The sequence below is a fragment of the Notolabrus celidotus genome, chromosome 22 (assembly GCF_009762535.1).
Source record: "Notolabrus celidotus isolate fNotCel1 chromosome 22, fNotCel1.pri, whole genome shotgun sequence".
NCBI lineage: Eukaryota > Metazoa > Chordata > Actinopteri > Labriformes > Labridae > Notolabrus > Notolabrus celidotus.
The window spans coordinates 6,463,460-6,486,033 of NC_048293.1; the positions used below are offsets into that span (position 1 = coordinate 6,463,460).

General features: G+C 41.4%; 1 protein-coding gene across 1 annotated transcript in view; it reads left to right on the forward strand.

Moving 5' to 3' along the window:
* Nucleotides 1–7,529: 7,529 nt before the first annotated feature.
* zgc:110158 (uncharacterized protein LOC553590 homolog) overlaps nucleotides 7,530–22,574 on the forward strand; it is a 48,913-nt gene continuing 33,868 nt past the window's right edge. Inside the window, 3 exon segments of the mRNA XM_034674887.1 lie at nucleotides 7,530–7,840; nucleotides 18,818–18,890; nucleotides 19,597–19,658. Coding sequence (XP_034530778.1) covers nucleotides 7,785–7,840; nucleotides 18,818–18,890; nucleotides 19,597–19,658 — 191 coding nt within the window. The 5' untranslated portion in view covers nucleotides 7,530–7,784.

The following is a 22,574-nucleotide window of genomic DNA, read 5'->3' on the forward strand; positions in this document are numbered from 1 at the left end:
AGATTAGTCTTCCTCAATACAACAAGGCGGTCAGTCAACCAGGGTAGAAAAGTAAAAATGCATACTCACCCTGTCATCCAATCATAGTCACGTCTCTTGTCTTTGCATTAACCTAGTTTTCATAACTACATCCCATCCAATTTTACATTTCAGTAAACCAACACTTAACCTACCTTTGTTATTATCTGGTTGGCGTTCATAATCAGAAACTTCTTTAGTCATTGTTGGGTGCTCTGCAAAAAAATTCAACATTACAACAAGTAGAAGTGAAATACAAGCAGATTTGTAGCATTCTACGTCAGCTTCAGCAGTACCTGTATAGCGTTTTGCAATGCCAGAACATATGTTGTGTTTTACGTAAAAGGCACACCTCAACTGGAAAAACTTGCTTTCTTGCTCTCATTAAAGCAGGGCTTCCCCAGATGCTCTGAATTTGGCAAGTTAGAGCATATAACCTTCAATTTCACAAAAGGAGTTGTAGGAAATATTAGAAACAACTCAAAAAAGTACCTGAGCTTGTTTCTAACTCAACACATGTCTATCACTTATTGTCTACAAGTTGGGACCAGTTCTGCAAAAGAGTACATTCCCAGACATCAAACAGATCAAGTTATTGGCAAAAAAACAAAGAAAGGAAAATAGTGCTGTACCAGAAGATCAATGTAAGTTGGTGTCACAGATATGAAGTTGCTCCTCTTCACTATTCTATAAATCATCTCAGAACCTCACAGGTTTTATGAGTACTGACCTCAGGGTTGGGAACCACCAAAACAAACTGATTTATTATTTGGCCCTGTCCACAGAGGCGTGGCAAGACTCTGTTGACTGGGGTGGCCCAACTGAGGCACTGACTTATACAGAGGTGGCCATAAATGAATATCCTTATTCTGATGAGACAGAGGTGACTTGGGCTGAGGAGGGTTGCAACAATTGATATGACTGAAAGCAGCACGGAGGAGAACAGATTTACATTTTTGGCAGCAGCAGGATGATTGGTCGATAGAGGTTGAGGTTAAATCTGGTTGGTTCAGTACTTGACAGAACCATTATTAGCTGATCTTCAGAAGGACAGAGACAAAGAGACAGCATGTCTCATGAAAGTATGTCTCTACGATTTGGGGTTCAAACAAAAGAAAACCTTTAAATACTAAGTGAGCGATAAGCAGCATGTTGCAACACAGTCCAAATTGTTGATTTGACATCGGTCCCGCCTCTGACTAGGCAAATCGCCAATCATAGTGTAGGATTTGGGGAGGTATCAGCCTTCAAGAAGGGCCAGAGCCACCATTGGCTGCCCCTCTAGACACTCCCCTGCCTGTCCATGAAGAATATTCTGCTAGTTTGATGGATATTGTATTTTCCAAATGTCAGTGCTGTTCTTACATCATCTCATTACTTGAAAACAATGGTTTGGAATTAAGATTTACATTGATACGACACTCATCAAGCCTTTTTTTGAATTCCATTTTATTAGCCGTAACTCAGAGAGGGAAAGCCTGTTAGAATACAGAGGGGGACAGGAGGAAGGAAGTGATTGCAGAGTGCTGGAACGGGTCCCACATCTCTCTAAGAAGCCAATGAGCTCTGATAGAGAAACTCCAACAAACCGACTGATTGGCACTGCAAAGGATGCCATTCAATTAGAAATGAACATGTGAATGGAAAGCTTCTGAGAGGGATCTGGAGTGATGAAAAATACAGGTTTGGCATGATTGAGCTCAAACCTGTTTGGGGATAGCTTGTGTGTGTATGTGTGTTTGTGTATATGTGTGTGTGTGCGTATGTGCACACACTCTCCCTGATAGGATAGGGGCTTCGTTAGGGTAATTACAGCTTTGCTATGTAAATAAGCCTGTCATAGAGGAGAGAGACACACCCACCTCTTTTTCAGACCCAATTAACCTAACTCCCCTGGAATTTACATACCTAACAATCTCCAGCACACACACACACGTACACACATACACACACACACTTGCGTACACAGAGATCAATTCCAGCAGTATTGCATGCACTTTAAAACACTTTAATAAAGTGCAATTCCATGCATTGGAGTATGCATCAAACTTTGTCTTTCTTTGCAAGAGCCAGTTCAAGACCCAAGGCTGTTCTGCGTGTATCTGTGTGTGTGTGTTAACTTGAGTCTCTTGTGTGCACTGGATCCCTGTTAAGGTGCTAAACCGCAGCTAGCCAGGTGATATCTAAATGCATAAGGCATCACCAGGGGCAAACTGGCTGCTGGAGCTGTGGTGAGCAGCATCTATCATCTGAGCCGCTGATGAATGTCTGTCCTGAGTGGCTCTGTGGCGAAGTGAGGGGAGCACCGAGTGCACGAAATGACTCATGGTGGTGGTGGAAGGAGAAATAAGGGAAAGGGAGGAGGAGGGAGAAGAGAAGGAGGGCGGGGGGTGGGGGGGTGGGAAGACCAGGGAGAAGGGCACAAGGGAGAGAGAAAAGGGAAGGAGGAAGCTGCAGGATGGTGACGAGAAGGCAGAAGATAAAGATGGAGAGGCTAAAAGAGGAGGAGAACATGAAGTAAGAATATCTAAGGAGTATGGAAGGATGGCGATCCATGGGGGGAGAGAAGTAATGGAAAAGTGAGGGCACAGTAGAACAAAAGAAACAAGGAGCGAGGTGAAGAGTCAGAAGAAGCAGAAGAAGGAGGACTATGAAGATGGAGAAGTAAGAACACGAGAAGAAAACAAGAAGGGGAACCGAAACGGAGGAAGACTCGGAAGGGGGGAGGAGGAGGAAGACAGACAGAGATAGAGATGAGGGATGTGGGAGCAGGAGGAAGAACAGAGGGAGATAGTGGCAGGAAAGTGGGTCAGAGGAGCGGACTAGGATGTGGAAGAGGAGGAAGAAGAGAGCGATGAGGCGAGATGGAGTGAGAGATACCAGAGGGAGAAATGGGAGAGGGGTGGAGAGGGGGATGATAATGGAAGTTTGGTCGGAAGGAAAGAAACGCGGATAATAAACCTTGCGAATAGTTTCAGATCAACTAAAGCACGTCAGAATACAAAGTGCACGGCAAATAAATCTGTGCCTTTGCTCTGTGTCTCAGCAAACTCTATGCATGCATGAAGGCTAATGCGTTGCAGGTTTGGCATTAATGCACCATAAACCATGTCCAATCAAACAGTTTGACGCTTACACCACATTACATGACAGTCGTGACACGTGACAAGATGTCAGCATCTTTCAGCAGAGATCAGATTGCATTATTTAGGGTAGATCCAGGGTCAGTTCATACAACTGTGATACATTATAGACACAGTGCAGTGTGCAAGAAATAATTCTTAAACATCAGTTCCATGTGAACCAATTTTGCAGAAAAGATAACAACGCTGGTATTCTCGTGTTACCACATTAACTTCCGGGGTTGCTTTTGCAACCCTGGGGATACCAGTTATGATTATCTGACGTCAGATGTGTAAGAGATCTTAAGAAACAAATGAAATTAACTCATGGAAACAGAGTGAATAAAAAGTATGGGTGCATGCGTCCTTAGGGTTTCTGTATCCTGTCGTTGCTCTTCTCCTCCTTCTCCCTTTTCTTCAGTTTTAATCAGCAAACCTATCTTAAAGTTTTTATCTGCCGTACACTGAACTTAAGTTAAAATATAATAGAATGGAATACTTTATTTGTCCAAAATGTGAGAAATTGTCTTCACATGAAAATCACACAATGACCTGAATTACAAACAAGACAACATTCAAAAACGAGATCAATAATAAAAACGAGAAAAAAGATGAGGAAGAGTTGAAAAAGGGGAATGGGTTCAGGGTTAGGGGTTGCAAAGTCTCTATTTATTTAAATGTAACATTAGTACAAGCATGAACAGCATGTACATCATCACTGAATTCCTGTAAGTGTGTTTTAATTACACTTGGTTGTATTATGCTGTCATCAGCATATCAACTTTTCCTCCTCAGCCAAGCATAAAAACCTGCTGAGACTTTTCGAAAAAACCTGACTGTTAAATTCAGACACATAAAAAACGGGTAAAGTAAACACACTGAATGAAATGTTACGCTTGTTGCATAACTGTACAAACATAATTTGCAGCATAATCTATCATTCATGGTATAAAGGGCTAAAGGTATGACTCAGATGCTGCTGGAAGGATAAAATGACGGAGGACACTAATGATTGGGATACATGAAAAATGTGAAACCTTATCTGCTTTTCTGCATTAGATAAAATAAAAGAAACACAGTAAAAATACATTGAGTACACAGTGGTGCTGCTTTTGTTTATTCTTCGTAAAGGAAGAAGGGCCAGTGTTCCCGGGGATCACTGGGTTCTGGGATCAATACTGTTGCTATGATGAGACAGTGATAGAGAATGTGGTCCAGAACTTAAAAAATACCTACACTACCACCTTCCCCTTTCTTTCTCCTCCCCCTCCTCTTCTCAGAGTGTTTCCTTATAGCCTAGCTAAATTAGAAAAAGGTTTCAGATCACAGTGTTTAGGTATTTTGTCCATTTTCCGATTTCTTACCATTTATAGCAGACGGGAACAACCAACTTTTGGGAAACGATACAATAAACATGTTGTCTCACCTTTCCTGCTGTAAACATTTAATTTTGTGCAGAATTTGTCAGAGAACTAGAAATCATGACATTGATCATGATTTGATTGAAAGCAAAGAAGTAGCGAGCTATCATGAGTTGTGTTTAATCCCTCTGTAAAGCTGGCTAAGTATTTTATTCAGAAAATGAAAACCACTAAACTGGGGGAAACATTTAACCATTTTAAAGTGTTGTTTTTGAAGTCTAAAACACATGAAAATATGAAGACATTGATAATACAATACACCCCTCAAATAGTCCCTGATGACTGAAATAAAATAAAAAACTAATTGGTTGTTCTCAAGGAATGGTGCGTTTAAGTGCATACATTTACATTTTAAAATCAGAATACTCTATGTCTTTGGCATTCAGCTGTCCATCTGTGTGGATTTACATGACACACGTTAGCTCACTGACTGAGATAAATTTGTGCTTTATCTAAGGATAATGTTCCTTTCGTCTTTTATTTCTCCTTCGTCTTACTCTATTATTCCTCTATTCTTTCATAAGCCTGCTCATCATGAGGTGTTTGTATTCTTATGTAAAAAAAACAAGTCCAACCACACTCGTACAGAAATTCTGAATTCTCTCTCTCTCTCTCTCTCTCTCTCTCTCGCACGCACTCTCGTACTCTCTGTCTCTGTCTCTGTCTCTGTCTCTCTCTCTCTCTCTCTCTCTCTCTCACACACACACACACACACACACACACACATACACACATACATACACACACTCGTCTCCACACATTCATCCGCTGGCGTGCGCACAAGCACACACGCACACAGACAGTCAGCTGTGCCCTTCCCACAGCTAGTAGCACGAAAACAGAACACACTGCCTGTCCCTGCCTTACACGCGCGCGCGCACACAAATGTGTACACACAAACTCTGCAACTGCCCTCTACACACTCTTAAAGGGACATGACGCACATTTATACATCACCACAGAGAGCAAACATGGTACCTGGACTCCACATTATCATTTATGAAAGCTCCAACATCTTCATTTATAATAGCTTTGAATGAATGATTTGTGACTATTAAGGAATTATCTAAGGGTACATTGGAACATTGTGTCATTTGTTTGAATTGTTTGGGAGTAGCGGACATACTATATTTAGAATTAAATTACTATTAAATGAAATTGATTGTTTTTAAAGCTCCAGTGAGGAACTTTCCATTTGTGTTGATTTTGGCGCCACCTGTGGACAAAGAAGTTCCTCTTCTATCTTTGCTGATTTTGTCCTGTGTATTTGAGAAGAGTTCTGGCCCTGCTTTGTTATATCAGTCAAATGTATCACTCGTCAAAACTCTGGCTAGCCTGGCGTTGCAAGATCAGGATGCTCATGTTAATTTTCGCTGGCAGGTAGTGCCGGAGCTGCTCTCCTCCTAAACGATTGCCCACCGACTTCAGATACACCAAACCAACCAAAGTCCTATATTTAGAAATAGGGTGCGTTCTATGAGATGAAAACACGGGAATGCTGCTTCAGCCTTGTTGTAAAAAAACAAGATGGCAGCTTCTACCACTGTCCGTTAAATTTGCTATTGCTGCCGATGATGTATTATGCTCTGTGCTGTGTTATAAGTTGCGTTGCGCTGATTGGCTGTAGGTCTGTCCTAATACTTCCAGAGGTGTCCACATGTAACTGTTGCTATGTACCCCTGGGAAAGGGAAACGAATTGAACAGATCCAGACCAATTCACCAAGGTAAACTTAGCAGCTTCGGTAGCATTCAAATTATCCACTTGATCGACACCCACCCCCTACCAGCAGATTTAAACATTACAAATAACTATATGGGAATAGTCAATCTTAATGCTGATGGTCTGAATTTCATTTTGTAGGTCAAAAAGAGGCCTCAGTTTCAAAGTCAGTCCATTTTGTACGCAGATGAACCCTCAGGAGCTTTAATTCTGAAGTTGTAAAACAAGAACTGATCAGCTTGGATTATAAGAGTTTTCATGAAAATAAACTAAGATTGACAATTGAATTAATGAAACATTGGGACCATCTTGAAATCAAGACAATGAATGCTACTTTAAAAGTGAACTTAAAAACAGGAAGCTTTGGGGGCAATTTTAACGGATGTGACATGTTTTACAATCATTTCAAAGGTTATCAGTCAGTTATGCATTTATATAAACGAGAACCAGAATACAGTTTGGACATACAGAGAAATATTTGGTTCCATTGTTACGGTAATTGTCTACTTAACATTTGATTTTTAAAGTCTAATTTCCTCCTTCTTTGACGACAACTGCAATACACGTGTTAGAGTTCAGGCCTCAGGTCATTGGCAGGGTGAAATCTGTGCTCAAAAGAGGTGACTTGTAAAGTTATATAATGGTACAAAATGAATCATGGTAGTCCCTTGGTAGTCCACGGGTCCTGGTTTGAGAACCAGTGGCCTATTATTGAATAAAAAAACAATAGAGTGACTTATAGCCATATATCTGCAATTATATAATCAAGTACTTAATAACCTGAAGCAGCTGTGTGCCGAGACTATCTTTGGGTCAAAGGTGAAAGTTAATGAGAGGCACCTCTTCTGTGTGTAGGGCAGGGGTCAACGTTTATAGTAGTCTTGAGGTCCTGCTGCAGGACAGGTACTTACACTGAACACAGGGGCACTTCAGGGGGCACGAAGACCGACCCAGGTTGACATTTGGATAATTTCAGTCATTGGATAGGTAGACATTGAGGCAGAAAACAAAACATCCAAAGGTGTCATTGAGACATAGTTATGCACGTCATCAATAAGTAGACGCTTCAGAACAGTAATAGCAATTTGTTTTCCTAATTTGGCACTGTACATGAACACAAATGCAATATCAGGCCTGAACTTGAAGGCATTCAGAAGAGAACTTGAACTTGAGCGAAGTCGACAAAAACTAAGACACTGCGCCTTTAAGAAGCCCCCACCATCGCACAACAGGGGGGGCGTGAGCTGAATCCAGGAACAGCGATTGAAAAAAAAAAAGCTCCACCAGTGGACTGTTTCAAGTTCCCCCCGGCTGAAACCCTGCCTGATTTGTGGGCAATGTTGGGGATGTAGAAAAAAAGGAAACCGGAGCAAAGAGAGAGCGCAAGGGAGAAACAGGGAGACAACACTAACTGGGTAGCTATGGAGATAGTAGGTTTTCCTGGTAGCTTTCTTTGACAGGTGTCGAGTGGGATAAAATAAAGTATCTGAACAGCCTCCAAGATGTACGGCAAGGGTAAAGGAGCTGTGGTCCCCTCCGATAGCCAAGCAAGAGAAAAGTAAGTAAATTATTGCACTGTCACAACACAGAGAGCCAGCCAAGAAGAGTGTGCTGCTAGGTGTAGCTGAAGCTCGGTCACTTCAGCAGGGTGCACGCATGTTCTGCAAGATGTTTATTGTGAACATGCAAGCCTCAAAAGTGATCCTGTGATAGTTTTGAATGTTGTGTTTGCCACTTTACGCGCCGCGTTGCCTCTTCCATCCTCCAAACTACACAGGCATTGCTGCTGAGTTAGCCCAAGCTGCTAGCCACACTGCCACTCTTCTTTCTCTCTTAATGCAAAAACAGAGTGGCAGTTTTTAAAGTTGCAACACCACTACGAGGAGGGACCCTTGCTGCACGTGTTTCCAGTGATAATGCATACAAAAAATGTGCACTCGGAGGGGAATTGTGTGAGGATCATTACATGGGGATCCCACTTCACTTCCATCTCGCCCCAGTGTTGGGAACAATGCATTTGGACTCTGGAGTGACGCTGAGCATTGTAGCTAGCTGGCTTTGTGTCGCCCCGCTGAAGCAGCATGTAAAAATAGAATACAGCTGTTTGGGGCTTTGTCACAGAATAGCACAGGAACGTGGTCTGGAATGGTCCCACGTTCCATAGTGATACTGTTCCCCCCACACACGCGCTGGCTTCATTGTACCCGTGATTGTGTGCTCGAGCCGCCGCTACGAGCTCCGCGCTGCGCCGCCTCACAACTTTTGTGGCCCCGTACAGATTTTCTACAGTCACCCCAACTTGTGGGAATATAATCTGGGGGGTAAACTGCATGTAACCGCGAGCACCACCTTCTTTGCTAACGCTACACTCATTCCCTTCAGTGGCTTGTTTTGTCAGGAAGCTTAGGTGGTGTTAGCTTGGGGAGCTGTAGCCTCCAATCCCTTTGTCTGCATGCCTCCGTCTCGATGCCTGTTGTTCGCTGAGGAGATAACATGCCGCACATTTACCAACACTTAATTAAGCTGCAGAGAATTCAGACTAAAGAAGAATATTCATTCAACAAACTTATTTGCACCAAGTCGGAAATTGAAGGTAGTTTTGTGGGTAACTTCTGCTGTAGGAGCCAAGCAAAGCCTGTGTTGTCTTTTTATTAAACTTTCAGATGAAGGGTTATTGTAGTTTGGAATTTTTCATTATTTTCTTTATTTATATGTCTGTGTTTTAAATTCCAGTTTGAATGAGTTTTTAATGCTAGTTTGTTTTAATTTTTGGAAATTGGTGAGTTTTAGCATACTTTGTGTATTGATTTAAGTGTCTGTTTTGGGATAACTGCCAGGTGCAAGAAGGGCCAGAACAAGTATTGTGTTATAAGAACTCAAAAAAATCATACAAGAGAAGAGCCAAACTATTGTGGAAATGTGACAGTCTGTGTTTTTTTTAATAGTCATTAACCAGAGAAAAACAACTGGAGGCTACAACAACAGGACGGTCATTGTCAGAGAACACTAAAGACATGATCTGTTTCACTTTACTTTGTTTTAGTGTCTCTGTAAAGTCTGTTTCAACTTCAAGACACAACAATGTTTCAGATCATCTTGTTTTTGTTGACTTTAACAACCTTGGTTAAATGGGATTGGTGTGAAGCTCCATGGTGTTCTAACATAAGTCCCTGATAAAGTACATCTGTATTACCTAACAGGTGAATGTGCTGTTCCTCACACTGGATGGGCTTTAAACACGAGCCAAAGCTCACTCCCTCCCTGCTCGGACCAGTCAGCACAGTGGGCTGCTGAAGTGGGACAGAGTTGTCAGACACATGTGTATGTTTGCGTGAAGATCAGCACGCGCCTCATTACCTTCAAGCCCACACCTCTCTGTGCCGTTGTTGTGACGAACCCCTATTCTTCACCCCTTCTTTATGCACCGCTCTTCTAATGTCTTTCTTGATCTGCCTCCTAGCTCTCACTTCCCATCCTCTCCAAGTCCTCATCCCTCGCTTCACTGTTGAATTATTGAGACAGACTGAAGCAGCTGCTCTCAGCTTTGCGTCAGAGTTGAGAGAGACAGAAGAGGAAAGAAAGAGACAAGAAGAGAGAGAGAGAGAGATGGTGGGCAGACTCATCCATGTTTAAAGACAGGGGGTTTTGTCGGGCAGCCTCGAGCCGGATGTCAGGTGTGCCGGTGGAGCACATGAGAGAGATTTTCTCACCCTATGGGAGCAAATGTATGCACGCAGTGATGTCCCATCTTGGAACATTAGGGGAAGAGAGGGAGGTCAGGAGGTCACCGCACAGGGTGTGATGGAGGGAGAGAATATGGTTCCAGGATGAGAGAAGTTAGGAAATAAGAGCATTAATAAAAAAGTGAAAGGTAGAACTTTGGTGTCTCTGGGATATATAATCTGAAAACTTGGACATGAGGGTCACTGAAGCTATCATTTCATTTTTTAGCTTCTTGTAGGAATATCATTTCATATTGTGGCTGTCAAAGGTGACCACTTCTGTCCTCGTTTCCTCCCAGTCATGACTTGATTGCTCCTCCTTTGCCCACCTCCTTGCTTTCCTTAAAAAACACGGGACATGCACCTTCTTCTGTTCCAGTCAAAACATATTTCTAACCTCTCCTTTTTCTCCCCACTTTCTATATCTGCTCCCCCTCCTCCTCCTCCAACTCAAAATTCCCTTCCTTTTCTGTGAGCTAGCTTCTGAGCTTTAATAATGCAGTAGGCCAGGTGCACGCACACGCAGCCCCTTTCGCAACCCACACAAAAAAACACATACACACACCACACATAAAAATTTCATTGAAGGCCTCTTGGGGGGGGGGGGGGGGGGGTAGAGGGGGTGGGGGGATCTGCAGTGTGATCCTCCTATCATCCCCAGACATACGACCAAGTCCTTAACTATTCCTTTCTAGTCAAACTCCTATATGAGGCTGCACATGTGTTAAGCAAGCAATTTAACCAGCAGTTTACAGACCGATGTGAACAGTATCAGTATTTGAGGCTCTAACTTTCTGCATCCTAAATCTTCCTGTGAGCGTTTCCAGCATCCTCTATAAGCTGTCACAAACCAGTGCACATGCAGGGAGAGCACAGCACAGGCGTAAAAGTGTAGAGGTAGAACCTATGTGTGCTGTGCAGGTGTGTGTGGCCCGATACGAGCGTGACCTGCAAGTGGCGGGGACTTACACTCTACGCCAGCGGTCACAGAGAGCTTTGTGACCTACAAATTGGTAGGAGCCTCAGAAAGTGGTCAAATTCCCTGGTTAAAGTGGTCAAGTGTGTATGTGTGTGTGTGTGTGTTAGCAGTACTGCAGTCTTAAGTCTCTTAAGAGCTCTAGCCATTTGAACAACAGTCGATCTATCCCTCTGTCTGTGTTGAATTAAGCATGTTGATGCAGACGGGATGTGTCCCTGCAGTTAGACGTGTTGCTGTTGAGCAGGGGGATGTATGTATTTAGAGTTAGGTAATATAAACCGGCGTAAATGACTCCAGGAAGTTTTGAATTCTAGTCCACGTCTGCTTTGTTTGTTTGTTCATCTGGACGTCAGCTTTCTCACGTATGTCTTCTTATCTTGGTGGCTATCTGCAAGAGGGGGAACACCCTCAGCTATTTATTACCTTCTGAGCAGGACAGCCTGTCGAAAAGAGACGCATGCACTGCACTGCACTTCACACTGAAACTATAAGCACTCTAATACAGGAGCTGCAGGTCTACTTTAATGCATGTTCAACCCGTGATTGACCCTTTCAAAGCATAAGACTCGTGTCACACTTTAATCTGAGGCCGGCATTGTTCAGTAAGACTGTCTGTGGCTGTGGCTTGGTAAATGTTACACATCGGCCACTGTGAATTTTACAGCATGAATACTAAGCCAAGTTCCACTTTCGGTTCTACTTGGGTGCTGTTTTTTGCACTCTTTACTTTTTGTCTTTTTAAATCGATAAAGTGATTTTCAAGTGGAGCTGTAGTGACACAGATTCCAGTATCAGCGCCCAAAATGTCAAGCTTTTTTTTTTTTTTTTTTTACACAACCAAAATCAATTCTTCATGCTGCATGGTTGACTCAATGTGTAGGCTGAATATCAGTATCAGCTGATATGCTCTCTGTTGATATATGTTGTCCCATCTGCAAATAATGAGCCAGGCACTGATGTCATTAGCCAATATTTATCTGTTATGTTGTGTCAATTCAGAACTGGCAGGCTAGTATACCTGACAGCTGATTCAGAGAAGAGGGTTTTTATTGGACAAACGAAGTCACCTGTTCGACAGACTCGTATTTGTCTTCATAGTCCAACCTGAATAAAAATGTTGTAAGTGTGGGAGTATTATCAGCAGTTTGGAAGATATGTTCCTGTGACATTTAAAGAGAAAAGACTATCAGCAACAGTTTAAATACATTAAAACTCATTGGTCTTTGAAAAGCTGACATCAAGAAGTATCGCGAAAAACATCCAAATGAGACACGTCCATGAGCTACACTTTTATCATAAACATCAGTACTGGCCCTGATTTTTACAATCATTGCATCGCTCTTTTTTTAGAGTAGTAAAAAACATCTTAGTCCAGGCTATTAATCATGTGATGCTAGTAAACTACAACCGTGCTGTGCTGCAGAAAATGTAAGTTTCTCATAGCTGTGTCAGAGCTTAGAATTCCATTAGAGTTCGTCTTTCTGAAGCAGAATTATCAGCATAGGTGTCTCCCTCTTAGGAACGAAAAGAATTGGTGTAACCAAGCAGCAACCTCCGGTCTCAAAATATGAAGCCAATGCGGAATTGTTATAAACTGCAGTTAATGAAGAATCCGCTTGAGTCTGGCTGCAGAAACACCGGAAACCACACCCATTCAAAGAAGACTATCTTTGCAGCATTAATAAACATGTTTACAGCCTGGTTCAAAAAACAGCTTCAGTCTGAAGAGCTCATTTCTCTATCGGCCCACACTGTACAGGGGGGGGGGGGGGGTGGGGGGGGATTTTTTTCAAACACGACGGTTCAGAAGATATTAAGATTATGTGTTTTGCCCATTTAAGGACATGACTGACTTGATTGACTGACGGGAACACTGTAGCTGTTGGCTAGGAGGCTCAAAGCCCGCCTCTTTACCTCACACTAGCTCGACAGCAGTTAGGTTGAGTTCAGCATTTCCAATATGGCTGCCGCCATCAATTGGCTTCAAAACATTGCTTCAGAACAGATGGGTGACGTCACGGATACTACGTCCATTATTTATACAGTCTATGGGTGGAACCAGGGAAAGACTCAGACTAAGGGCCTGTGTCCACTAACAGCACCTCATTTCCAAAAGGCTTCTCACTGGTGCTTATACTGTTGTTAGAAAATATTGTTATATACAGTAGTATATGTGACATATATCATCAGAGTTGGGGGGACTTGTATACAGCTTGTTCCTTAGTAATCAGAACGATACTGTGTTTCGGCCAATTAAAAAGAAAAATCAGGTATCAGTATCCACAACTAAGAAATGTATACCTCTATCCATGATGTCACACAGAAACCACTTCTAAAGCGTAGTCTCCAACATAAGCTTAGCACAGATCTGATGTTGCTTGTTGAACTATATTACCTCTGTGTAAGTCTGAAAAGGGTTGTCTGGGACATTTTGTGTGGTATGCACTAAACAGCCTTGACAGATCATCCAAAGTTGTTTCGGCATTATCAGCAGTCATACTTCCAATCAAAATAATAATAATAATAAAAAAAGAACACTACCTATTTGCATATAATTCCTGATTGTCTGTGACATCACAGCACCAAAACTTTAAGATTTACGTCTCTTTCTGTGTCACAAACACATTCACATCATACACTTCTTAAGGTGCACGTATTTAAATGTGCCAGCTGTCATCCCTTCTGCTGTTATGATGTTTAAAAATGTCTCCTAAATGTGTTAGGTCTACGTGAAGGACAAGGTGTGATCATGTACAGACCATTGTCTTCAGTCTACCGTTATCATCTATTTGCTTATTCATACCTCTAACAGACTACATTTGCATACTAACAATGCATATTTTAGGCTTTTGCATAACATTAGTAGTAAGAACAGGTCAGACACAGATCCTATCTCCATCATAACACACCAGAGCAGTTGTCGTCTCTTCTCTTGCTCCTGTGTGCAGCTTAATTCAAAGCATTCAGCAGAAATAGAAAGTAAATGAGTGAATTATAGTGTTGACGCACACTCTTAGGTGTAGAGAGCCTCAATATCCCCCATGAGGACATTTAGTTATGGCTTTTATTTATAGGTGCACACTCTTATGTTTACAGTGCTACAGTTTTAGACTTATCTTATGTGTTAAAGTATTTATAACTTTAAGGATTTTGCAACAATTTTTATTCTTACGCTGGCAGCACCAACAACCTTAGCTTAGTTTTGCCAAGTTACAAGTAAGTCAGTTTTAAATAGCTTTGTATGTTTCATATTTTCTACATTTAAATTGAATTTTAAAAAAGAAATGTTAAAACCAAGCAGCAAACTCCAATCTCAAACTATGAAGCCCATGTGGAAGTCTTATAAACTGCAATAGATGGAGAATCCGCTTGAGGCTGGCTGCAGAAACACCGGAAACCACATACACACCGATTCAAAAAGACGATCTTTGCAGCATTAATAAACATGTTTACATGTTCAAAAGACGAGTCTGGATAGCTCATTTCTCGGCACACACTGTACAAGGGGTGCATTTTTTCTAACGCAACAGTTCAGAAGATGTTGATTACGAGTTTTTGCCCAAATAAGGACATGACTGACTTAACTCCCGGACGGGAACACATAGCTGTTGGCTAGGAGGCTCAAACCCCCTTTACGTCACACTCTGCCTGGTTGAGTTCCGCATTTCCAATATGGCTGCATTCATTGGCTTCAAAACAGCACTCAGAAACAGATGGGTGACATCACAGATACTACGTCCATTATGTATACAGTCTATGGTTAAAACACTTGATAGAAATCTTGTGGTAGCCTTAGCAGCAGCTATAGACCTGGATTGTACCCTTGGAAAATACAAGTTGAGCTAGTTTCTCCTGTACAGACCATCCTCATTGTTGTTGGCAAAGTTGATATCAGAAGTCCTCCCAGCTTGATTTTCATTGGTTGGTGATGGTAAAGTGGCATTTAAGAGCCCCATTTTGAATGGAAAGTGCTATGAGTTTGGTGACAAAATAAAAGCTGAGTATTGAAATCCCTGAACTACATTCATTTGTTATGAGAATGAGCGCTTCTACTACAAAAACGCTGTTAGTGGAAACAGGCCCTAATTGAAGGAAAAAGCTTTGAAATGGCCTTCTGATCCTGCATAGTTTTTCTGGTCATGTCTTTTTTTCATTAAAAAGGACTCATCCTTTTTCCCCCCAAAGTATGAGAAATCATTTGAATAATCTCACCACAACATCTTAAAATGAATAGTGTGACTTACTTTGTGCACATAATGCTCCTTAAAGTTAAATATTCAATCTTTTTGTTTGGTCGTCCAAGAAAAGCAGCGACATGTCACATTTTTTAAAACTTAAGTCATCAATATTGGTCATAATATAATTCCTCAGGCATAAGTTTACGACCAGAAATCATTATAGAGTGAACCAGAATTGTTGCCCTTAATACTTTTGATTACTAGTAATTGACCCATTTTGAGAATCAAGTTTTAAATCTCTCATATCTCAAGGCTCCTCTGCTTGCAGTGTGTCCAGAGAAGTTGTGTAAATCCAGTCAGAGGCACCCTGAGGTTTCACACAGTGGCTAAGCATGTTTGAAGCATGATAAGGCAGACTGCATAAAAAACAAAATGTCATTGAGTGCATTCCAGAACTATTATTTTTTTACAACACAGAGGTAGTTTGAGCTTGTCATATTTCCTATCCAAACTCTTTTATTCAAACATACATCACCCTAAAACACTTCGATAGACCTCATAGTGATCTGAGCGTTCAGCCACAGAGAGTGCTGGCAAACCAAATGAGCCGCTTGTGTTTAAAAACAAATTGCACCACAGCCTTATTATCCAAAAACCATGTTTCATTGATCAGTTCATTGACTAAAATGGGGACAGTGACACTGAGCCACTGTCCCTCTCATTAGGACCTTATTGGCCTGTCAGAGGACTGTCTGCTCTGAGCGCACGGGCCACTGTCATATCCACGCAGCCGGTCGATTGATGGTCCATTAACAGCCTATTAAACAGGACTAAGTGAAGGCGTTAGAGTACAATGTTGGGCCAATGGGGGTTTCCCACTCCACAGCATGGTTCTTGTGTGTGTTAATAGACCCTGGTGAATTGCTGTTATCGAGTATAATAGCAGTGATTTAAAAATGTCTGTGGAGAGCTTTTAAAATATTGCAGAAACAAGAGGAGAATTCTTTTGCATGCAGATATTTCTGTCAGTATCTGGCGTGTTCAGTTAGAAAAGGCTCTTTTATTCCGGCAGCTCAGCAGGTGTGTTTTGTATTACTTCAGGTAGGATAAGAGGACTGGAGGTGCTCTGGCTTGGTAAGATGCAAAGTGGAAAAACTGCACAGGCTAAAGATGTGCATCTGAGATGACTTGGCACTTTTCAATCATGAGATATTTTCCGAGAGCTCTTACAGCTTTACTTGTATTTCAAAAACAAGAACCCAGATCATATTTAGAGTCCTTGGTGAAGGTTTCTAACCCCCAAAAAGTTGTTCTTGAAAAACCAATTGGTGACTAAGAGAAGGTAAGAGCACTGAAGGTTGCTAAACGTATTGAGACTGAAACAACATTCATGTATGCTGCAGGTAGTAGTTTGTTTGTGTCATTATTTTTTGAGTGTCATATTGAGGAACTAACAAGGAAGAGAAAGAAAACAAAGTTAAATTTTCCCCTTGGTTTGATCCAATCATTGTTGTGCTAAAGAATCAGAAAAACAACCGTCACTTGTCCTCCGCTTGCTGACTTTTCTGTTGTTCTTAGTCACTTCTGTCACGTCCTGTGTCTCCTTTCAAGACTCCATTCAAACATTTTAACACAAACACTACAAGAACAGAGTGACTCTGTTATTTTAATAAAGACCTTGAAGACACTTCTTTATCCACATCTGCTCCTTTAATACCTGATTTTGACAAGTTTTATTTAGATATCATAGAACTGCATGCACAAAAGATATACAAGAACTTTTGAGTGAAATAGTTCTTGACTGCGAGCTCAAGAGGCCTGTAGTGTCTTGCACTGTCGGTTTGAAAGTACCTCTTTTAGGTTTCCACTCTGAGTGTGTGCGCGTGTTAAAGAAGTGGGACACCCAAATAACTCCAGAACAGGGAGCACTGAAGGGTCATTTATGGCCGTTTTTACCTGGATATCCTTCAGTGTTGATGGTAAATGTTGTTTTGTGTGTTAAATTTCTCATTGAGGTCATTACTGACGGAGAATACTGTTGTCTTATGCATGCTGAGCGGTGCTAGGATGACAGAGCCTACATGTACCAGGATGCATTGGGTGCAAGCAGACGCACCCTTTGCTCAGTTCCTCTGCATTTCTTCCAACTCGCACTCAATTGCAAATAAGAATAGCAGAATGTCCAACACTTGAAATACATGCTTCTGCTTAGGGCTGGGCGATAATAAATACGAAAAAATTATATCATTATACTTATCGTGATATCATTTTTCTCAATATGAATATAACATATGTTCGATAAAAATTCAATATGAATAAACTTGTAATAACAACCCCTAACAGCGTCAGAAATGATGGGTTCAAAAAGCTTATCAGTAGACTAAATCCAGATAGACTACAAAGGTGCATTTTGACCAAGAGTTCCTGGGTCTTTTAGCCCCCAGAACTACTTTGCATAGTATGCATTCCCAGGAACTCCCTCTGTGTTTCAACAACTGTGTAAACTCCACAAACACCGTTACGTTCAGCCCAAAGTCCCAAGACCTTTGAAAAGTACTACCCCAAAAGCAGGGGCTTTTCAGGGGGAGATTAACTACCCCTGAACTAAATTTAGTCCCTGTTTTTTCCGGTCGAAACGCATGTAGTTCAGGGGTAAAGTCCCTATTCCGGGGTAAAGTTACTGCAGTTGAAAAACGCTTCAAGGTAACAAAGTGTCTGGTTTCTTCAGGAGCCAAAAATCTGCCTTTGAATTTAAATAAAATAATGATTTGATATTTATCGTGACAATTATTAATATGGACTGATATGAAATATTTTATTGTGATAACATCATTTTCAATATCGCCTAGCTCTAAAGGGCTTATGTTATTCGTTGCCATTTTTAGCTTGTAGCATGGTTTCAGAAGAGAAGTAAAAGATGTAACAGCCTGCAGTTCCTCTGGGTAATGGATCACATTAGTTGTAGGGGTGGACAGTGATTTTTCGAATGTTCGTTCACTTCGTAAAAATCGAAGACTCACTACGAATATTTTCTCAGTTTAAAAGTAAAAATTGTCATCGTTTTTACCGGTGCCTGGTTGTAATACAGTATTCCCGCCAGACGGTGATGATAGTGTCTTAAAGCTGTTTACTAACTGCATTAAGTAATAGAAGAAGAAGTAGGCTAACTGCATTAAATAGCCAAAGAAGATGAAAACATGAGCGATAGTCGATTAACTATTTCTGAATCTCACACAACTACCCCGCTATACATGTATATCCAGAGAGTGAGTATGGCTGTAAATATAAACATACATGCTGCGGAAACACCGACACAAAGATCGGGACAGTGCCCGTTACTAGCAGCACCTCGTCCTGCTGCTGGTCAATGCAACTGCCACACAAACGGCCTGTTAATGGGGCAGTTGTTTGTGTGTATGTGTGTGATTATTCAAATAGATGCCAATGATTATCGAATAGTATTCTGGCTTGAAATGCCCATCCCTAATTAATTGATGATGCTGGTGGAACTTTTCAGCCACACTGACACAGTGAACATCAGCTGCAATAGCACTATTTTCCTCAATTCATATCAACAAAATGTCTTTCAGAACAAATTGAAAGAGCTGATACGTCAATAATGTGATCACTAACAAACCTTTTCCTCTGTGTTTCAGATTAGCGTTATATGTGTACGAGTACCTGCTACATGTGGGAGCACAGAAGTCCGCACAGACCTTCCTGTCTGAGGTAAGGAGGCCTCCATGACTACAACCACTTTGTTATGAGTTGTTTGACTAGAGCAAAGCAGAAGAGATGAAGAAGTGACGACACATGTCAAACACATGTCACACCACACGGGCCTTGATGATTTATGAATGTCCAACAGTTAAACAGAGATTACACTACAAGCCGGCCGTACAGTAGAGGATGTCTACAACAACCTGTGTCATCAGCTCAAACATGCTAAACACGGCGACAGAGTGTAAGGTGCTGCATCAATTTTTCAAAAGGAAATCCGATAAAGTTACAGCAGATCATGCTCGCTGTCTGCCACGGAGAATCTGTAGTGTAAGAACAACGGATGCAGCATGTAAACAGAGTGTTGTCATACTTGTACATTTCCAGTGCTTCTAACAGCCAGTGTAGTCTCAGTGAGGCTAAAGATAGTGTATGATTGAGCTATTTTCTAAATTCAAAAAACACTTTAGATGTAAAAAAAAAAAAAAAAAACAACAAAAAATAACAAAAAGGAAAACAATTTAGAGACAGAACAGAGGGATGTGAGTCAGGATGATGGAGATTGACAGAGCCGGAAAGATGCCTATCTTCATGTCCGAGGCCATTGACAGTTTGAGACGGACTGATTATACGTTCTTAACCTCTGGACCTGCAGACATAATCCTCTCTCTCTAGTGGCTGCAAGTGACTTTTCTTCTTCTCTTGTCTCCTTCAGATTCGATGGGAGAAGAATATTACATTAGGGGAGCCTCCTGGATTCCTGCATTCGTGGTGGTGGTGAGTGTCACTTTCAATTTTTTTTTTACCTGTATGTAGAACGCTTGTTTTTGTGTTGCTTGTTTGGATTCAGCCAGTCTCTCCTTTACTTACTGCTTAAAAAGAAGGACACTCCTAGGTAAAACTCCAGTTCTCATCCTGACCCTGCATAATTTATGATTCTTGTATGCACTAATACAAGCTTAATTTCAGAATCAGGTGTGTTGCCAAGTAGATTTACACAAACCAAGAGTTTATCTTGATGTTTCGATGCTAAAACAATGAAAATAGAAGAAGAAGAAAAAGTAGAAGACTAGTACGTAAGCTAGGCAATATTATATAAGATATGTACAGTAGGTGTAAGGGGAGAGCTGTACAGTAGTGTAGGAATGTGCAAAGTGATGGTGAGAAAAAGCTTCCAGTATAACATAGAAAGATATTTTGCAATGTAAACAAACAATCCAGAAAAATTAAGAGCTAAATTTATATCTTTGAATTTGAAGTATAATTAGTCCCTCTTTTTTTTTTTACAACAACAGAGGTGTTTAAAAGGTGACAAGGTGATATATAATTGATGGTTTCACTCCTCATTCTTGATTAAAAGTGACCTCCGTAGGTGTCGGGCTGAGCAGGGGTCCCAGCCTTGGGGTTGACCAGACTCACAGAGGGCGTGACCCCCTCCTTCCCTGTCTTCTCCCCTTCTCCCCCTCCTCCTCCTGCTCTCCATCCTTCACCTCCCCTGCTCCTGAAACAATAGATCCAGATGGTTAGGGAATGGACCCCCACCCTACCTTCCATGGCCCCCCTTCCCCTCCTCACCCTCCCGTCACCCCTTTGTGCACCCCCCCACCTCCCACTTTCCTCCTTTGTTCACGCGGGAGAGGGATTCTTAGCAGATTAACCCTTCGCATTCCATCTTCCTTTGTACCACCTCTCCATCCTCCCCCTCCTTCCCCCGTCCTCCTGTCATTTCTGCCCCTGGCTAAGATTGAACCTTTCGGGTCGTCACCTTAAGCTCAGATCAGCCGTTTCACTTGTTGTCTTTGAGGAAAAATGTAGTTGATTTCCTGTAAAATCCTGCTTTACCTGTAGCTGGTCACTTTGAAGATTTATGATCTCCTTAAAACAACATTTTAAACCACAACAGATAATAATTATTCATGTTTTGTTTATTAGGGATAGATACAGTATACATAGACAAACTGAAAACAGCAATCCAATGCAAGCATCATAGTGTTTATAGTCTAATTTGCAACACAACGATTAAAACAGGAAGTTAAAAGAAAAAAGAAAAGGTATGTTCGGTACAGTTAGATCATAGAATGTATAATAAATGGATCCATGGCGTCACCCACTTGTTCCTGAAACCCTGTTTTGAAGCCTATCGGCGGGTGCCTTATGGGAAATGCTGAACTCAACCCAACTTCTGTCAAGCTACTGTGAGGTAAAGAGGCGGGCTTGTAGGCTAGCAGGCTGTAAACATATTTATTTTTGGTGTAAAGATCAGCTTTTTTGAATTGGTGTGTATGTGGTGTCCAGTACCTCTGCAGTCGGCCACTGCAGTGGACACTTGAGGAACAGCAGTTTTTAGCACTTCTGCATTGGCTTAAGTTCTTGCTGCTGGTGGTTGCTGCTTGAGTAGGAAACAATAAAACACACATTTTGCAGTGACAAACAAGTTGACCTGACTTGGTAACTAGGTCACATAAAAAGGAGACTCTGTGAATAAATAGACTAACATGTAGTCAAATCTGTTAATTTAGGAATACATTAATTGAATTGAATTAATGTCTTCTTAATTAAAGTGTCACACATAGTGCAGGTTTGGTTAATTTGCGTTAAATTGTTCAATCTGTATTGTTGTGCATACGCTTTTTGTGGGACAAGAATTTTGCACTGCTGTACATGTGGAGGCAGTGCTTGTAAATATAAGTGTCTGTCCCTGTATGAGGTTGAACTGTGAGGCTCAGCATGACAGGTCATAATAGGTTACTCCACAGGTGAGTATCACAGGATAACTCATGATTGTATAGGATAGGATAAGATACAATATGATAGGATACGATACGGCACGTTATGGCACGATAAGGTATGGTACCCAAGCAGCAACCTCCGGTCTGAAAATATGAGTCCAATGCGGAAGTGCTAAAAACTGCACTTCATCGAGGATCCGCTTGAGGCTGGCTCCAGGAGTACCGGAAACCACATCCACACAAATTCAAAGAGCCGATCTTTACAGCAGAAATAAACATGTTTACAGCCTGGTACAAAAGACGAGTGCAGTCTGGATAGCTTATTTCTCGATCAGCACACACTGTACGGGGTCTGAATTTTTTTTAACGCAGCAATTTCAAAGATATTGAGATTATAAGTCTTCCACTGAGAGGCATAGCTGACTTATTGACAGGCAGGAACACTGCAGCTGTTGGCTAGGAGGCTCAAAGCCCGTCTCTTTACGTCATAATCACTCGACAGCAGCAATGTGGCTGCTGCCCCCGATTGGCTTTAAAATAGCGCTTCAGAAACAGATGAGTGATGTCACGGATACTACGTCCATATTTTATACAGTCTATGATGGTACCATATGATGCCATACAATACGTTACAATACAATACAATACATTACGATATGGTCATTGATGAGTTGCAATAAAATCATATAGATATCTGATTAACAGAAGAATACAAAATGCCCCCAAAAGCTCAAGTGGAGGATAAACAACATTAGTGCCACCATGAAGAGTCAGTAACATGAAGTAGTGGCACTTTGTGAGACATTAGACGGGAAATGTGTCCTTTTAAAATCAGAATATCAATATTTGGCATCAGTGGTACCATGACTTTATGGCATGAGTCAGAACAATTATACATGGCTATATCAATATTTAGTCTAACCCCTGGTAAGGAAAGTACAATCAGTGAATTATTAGATCTTGT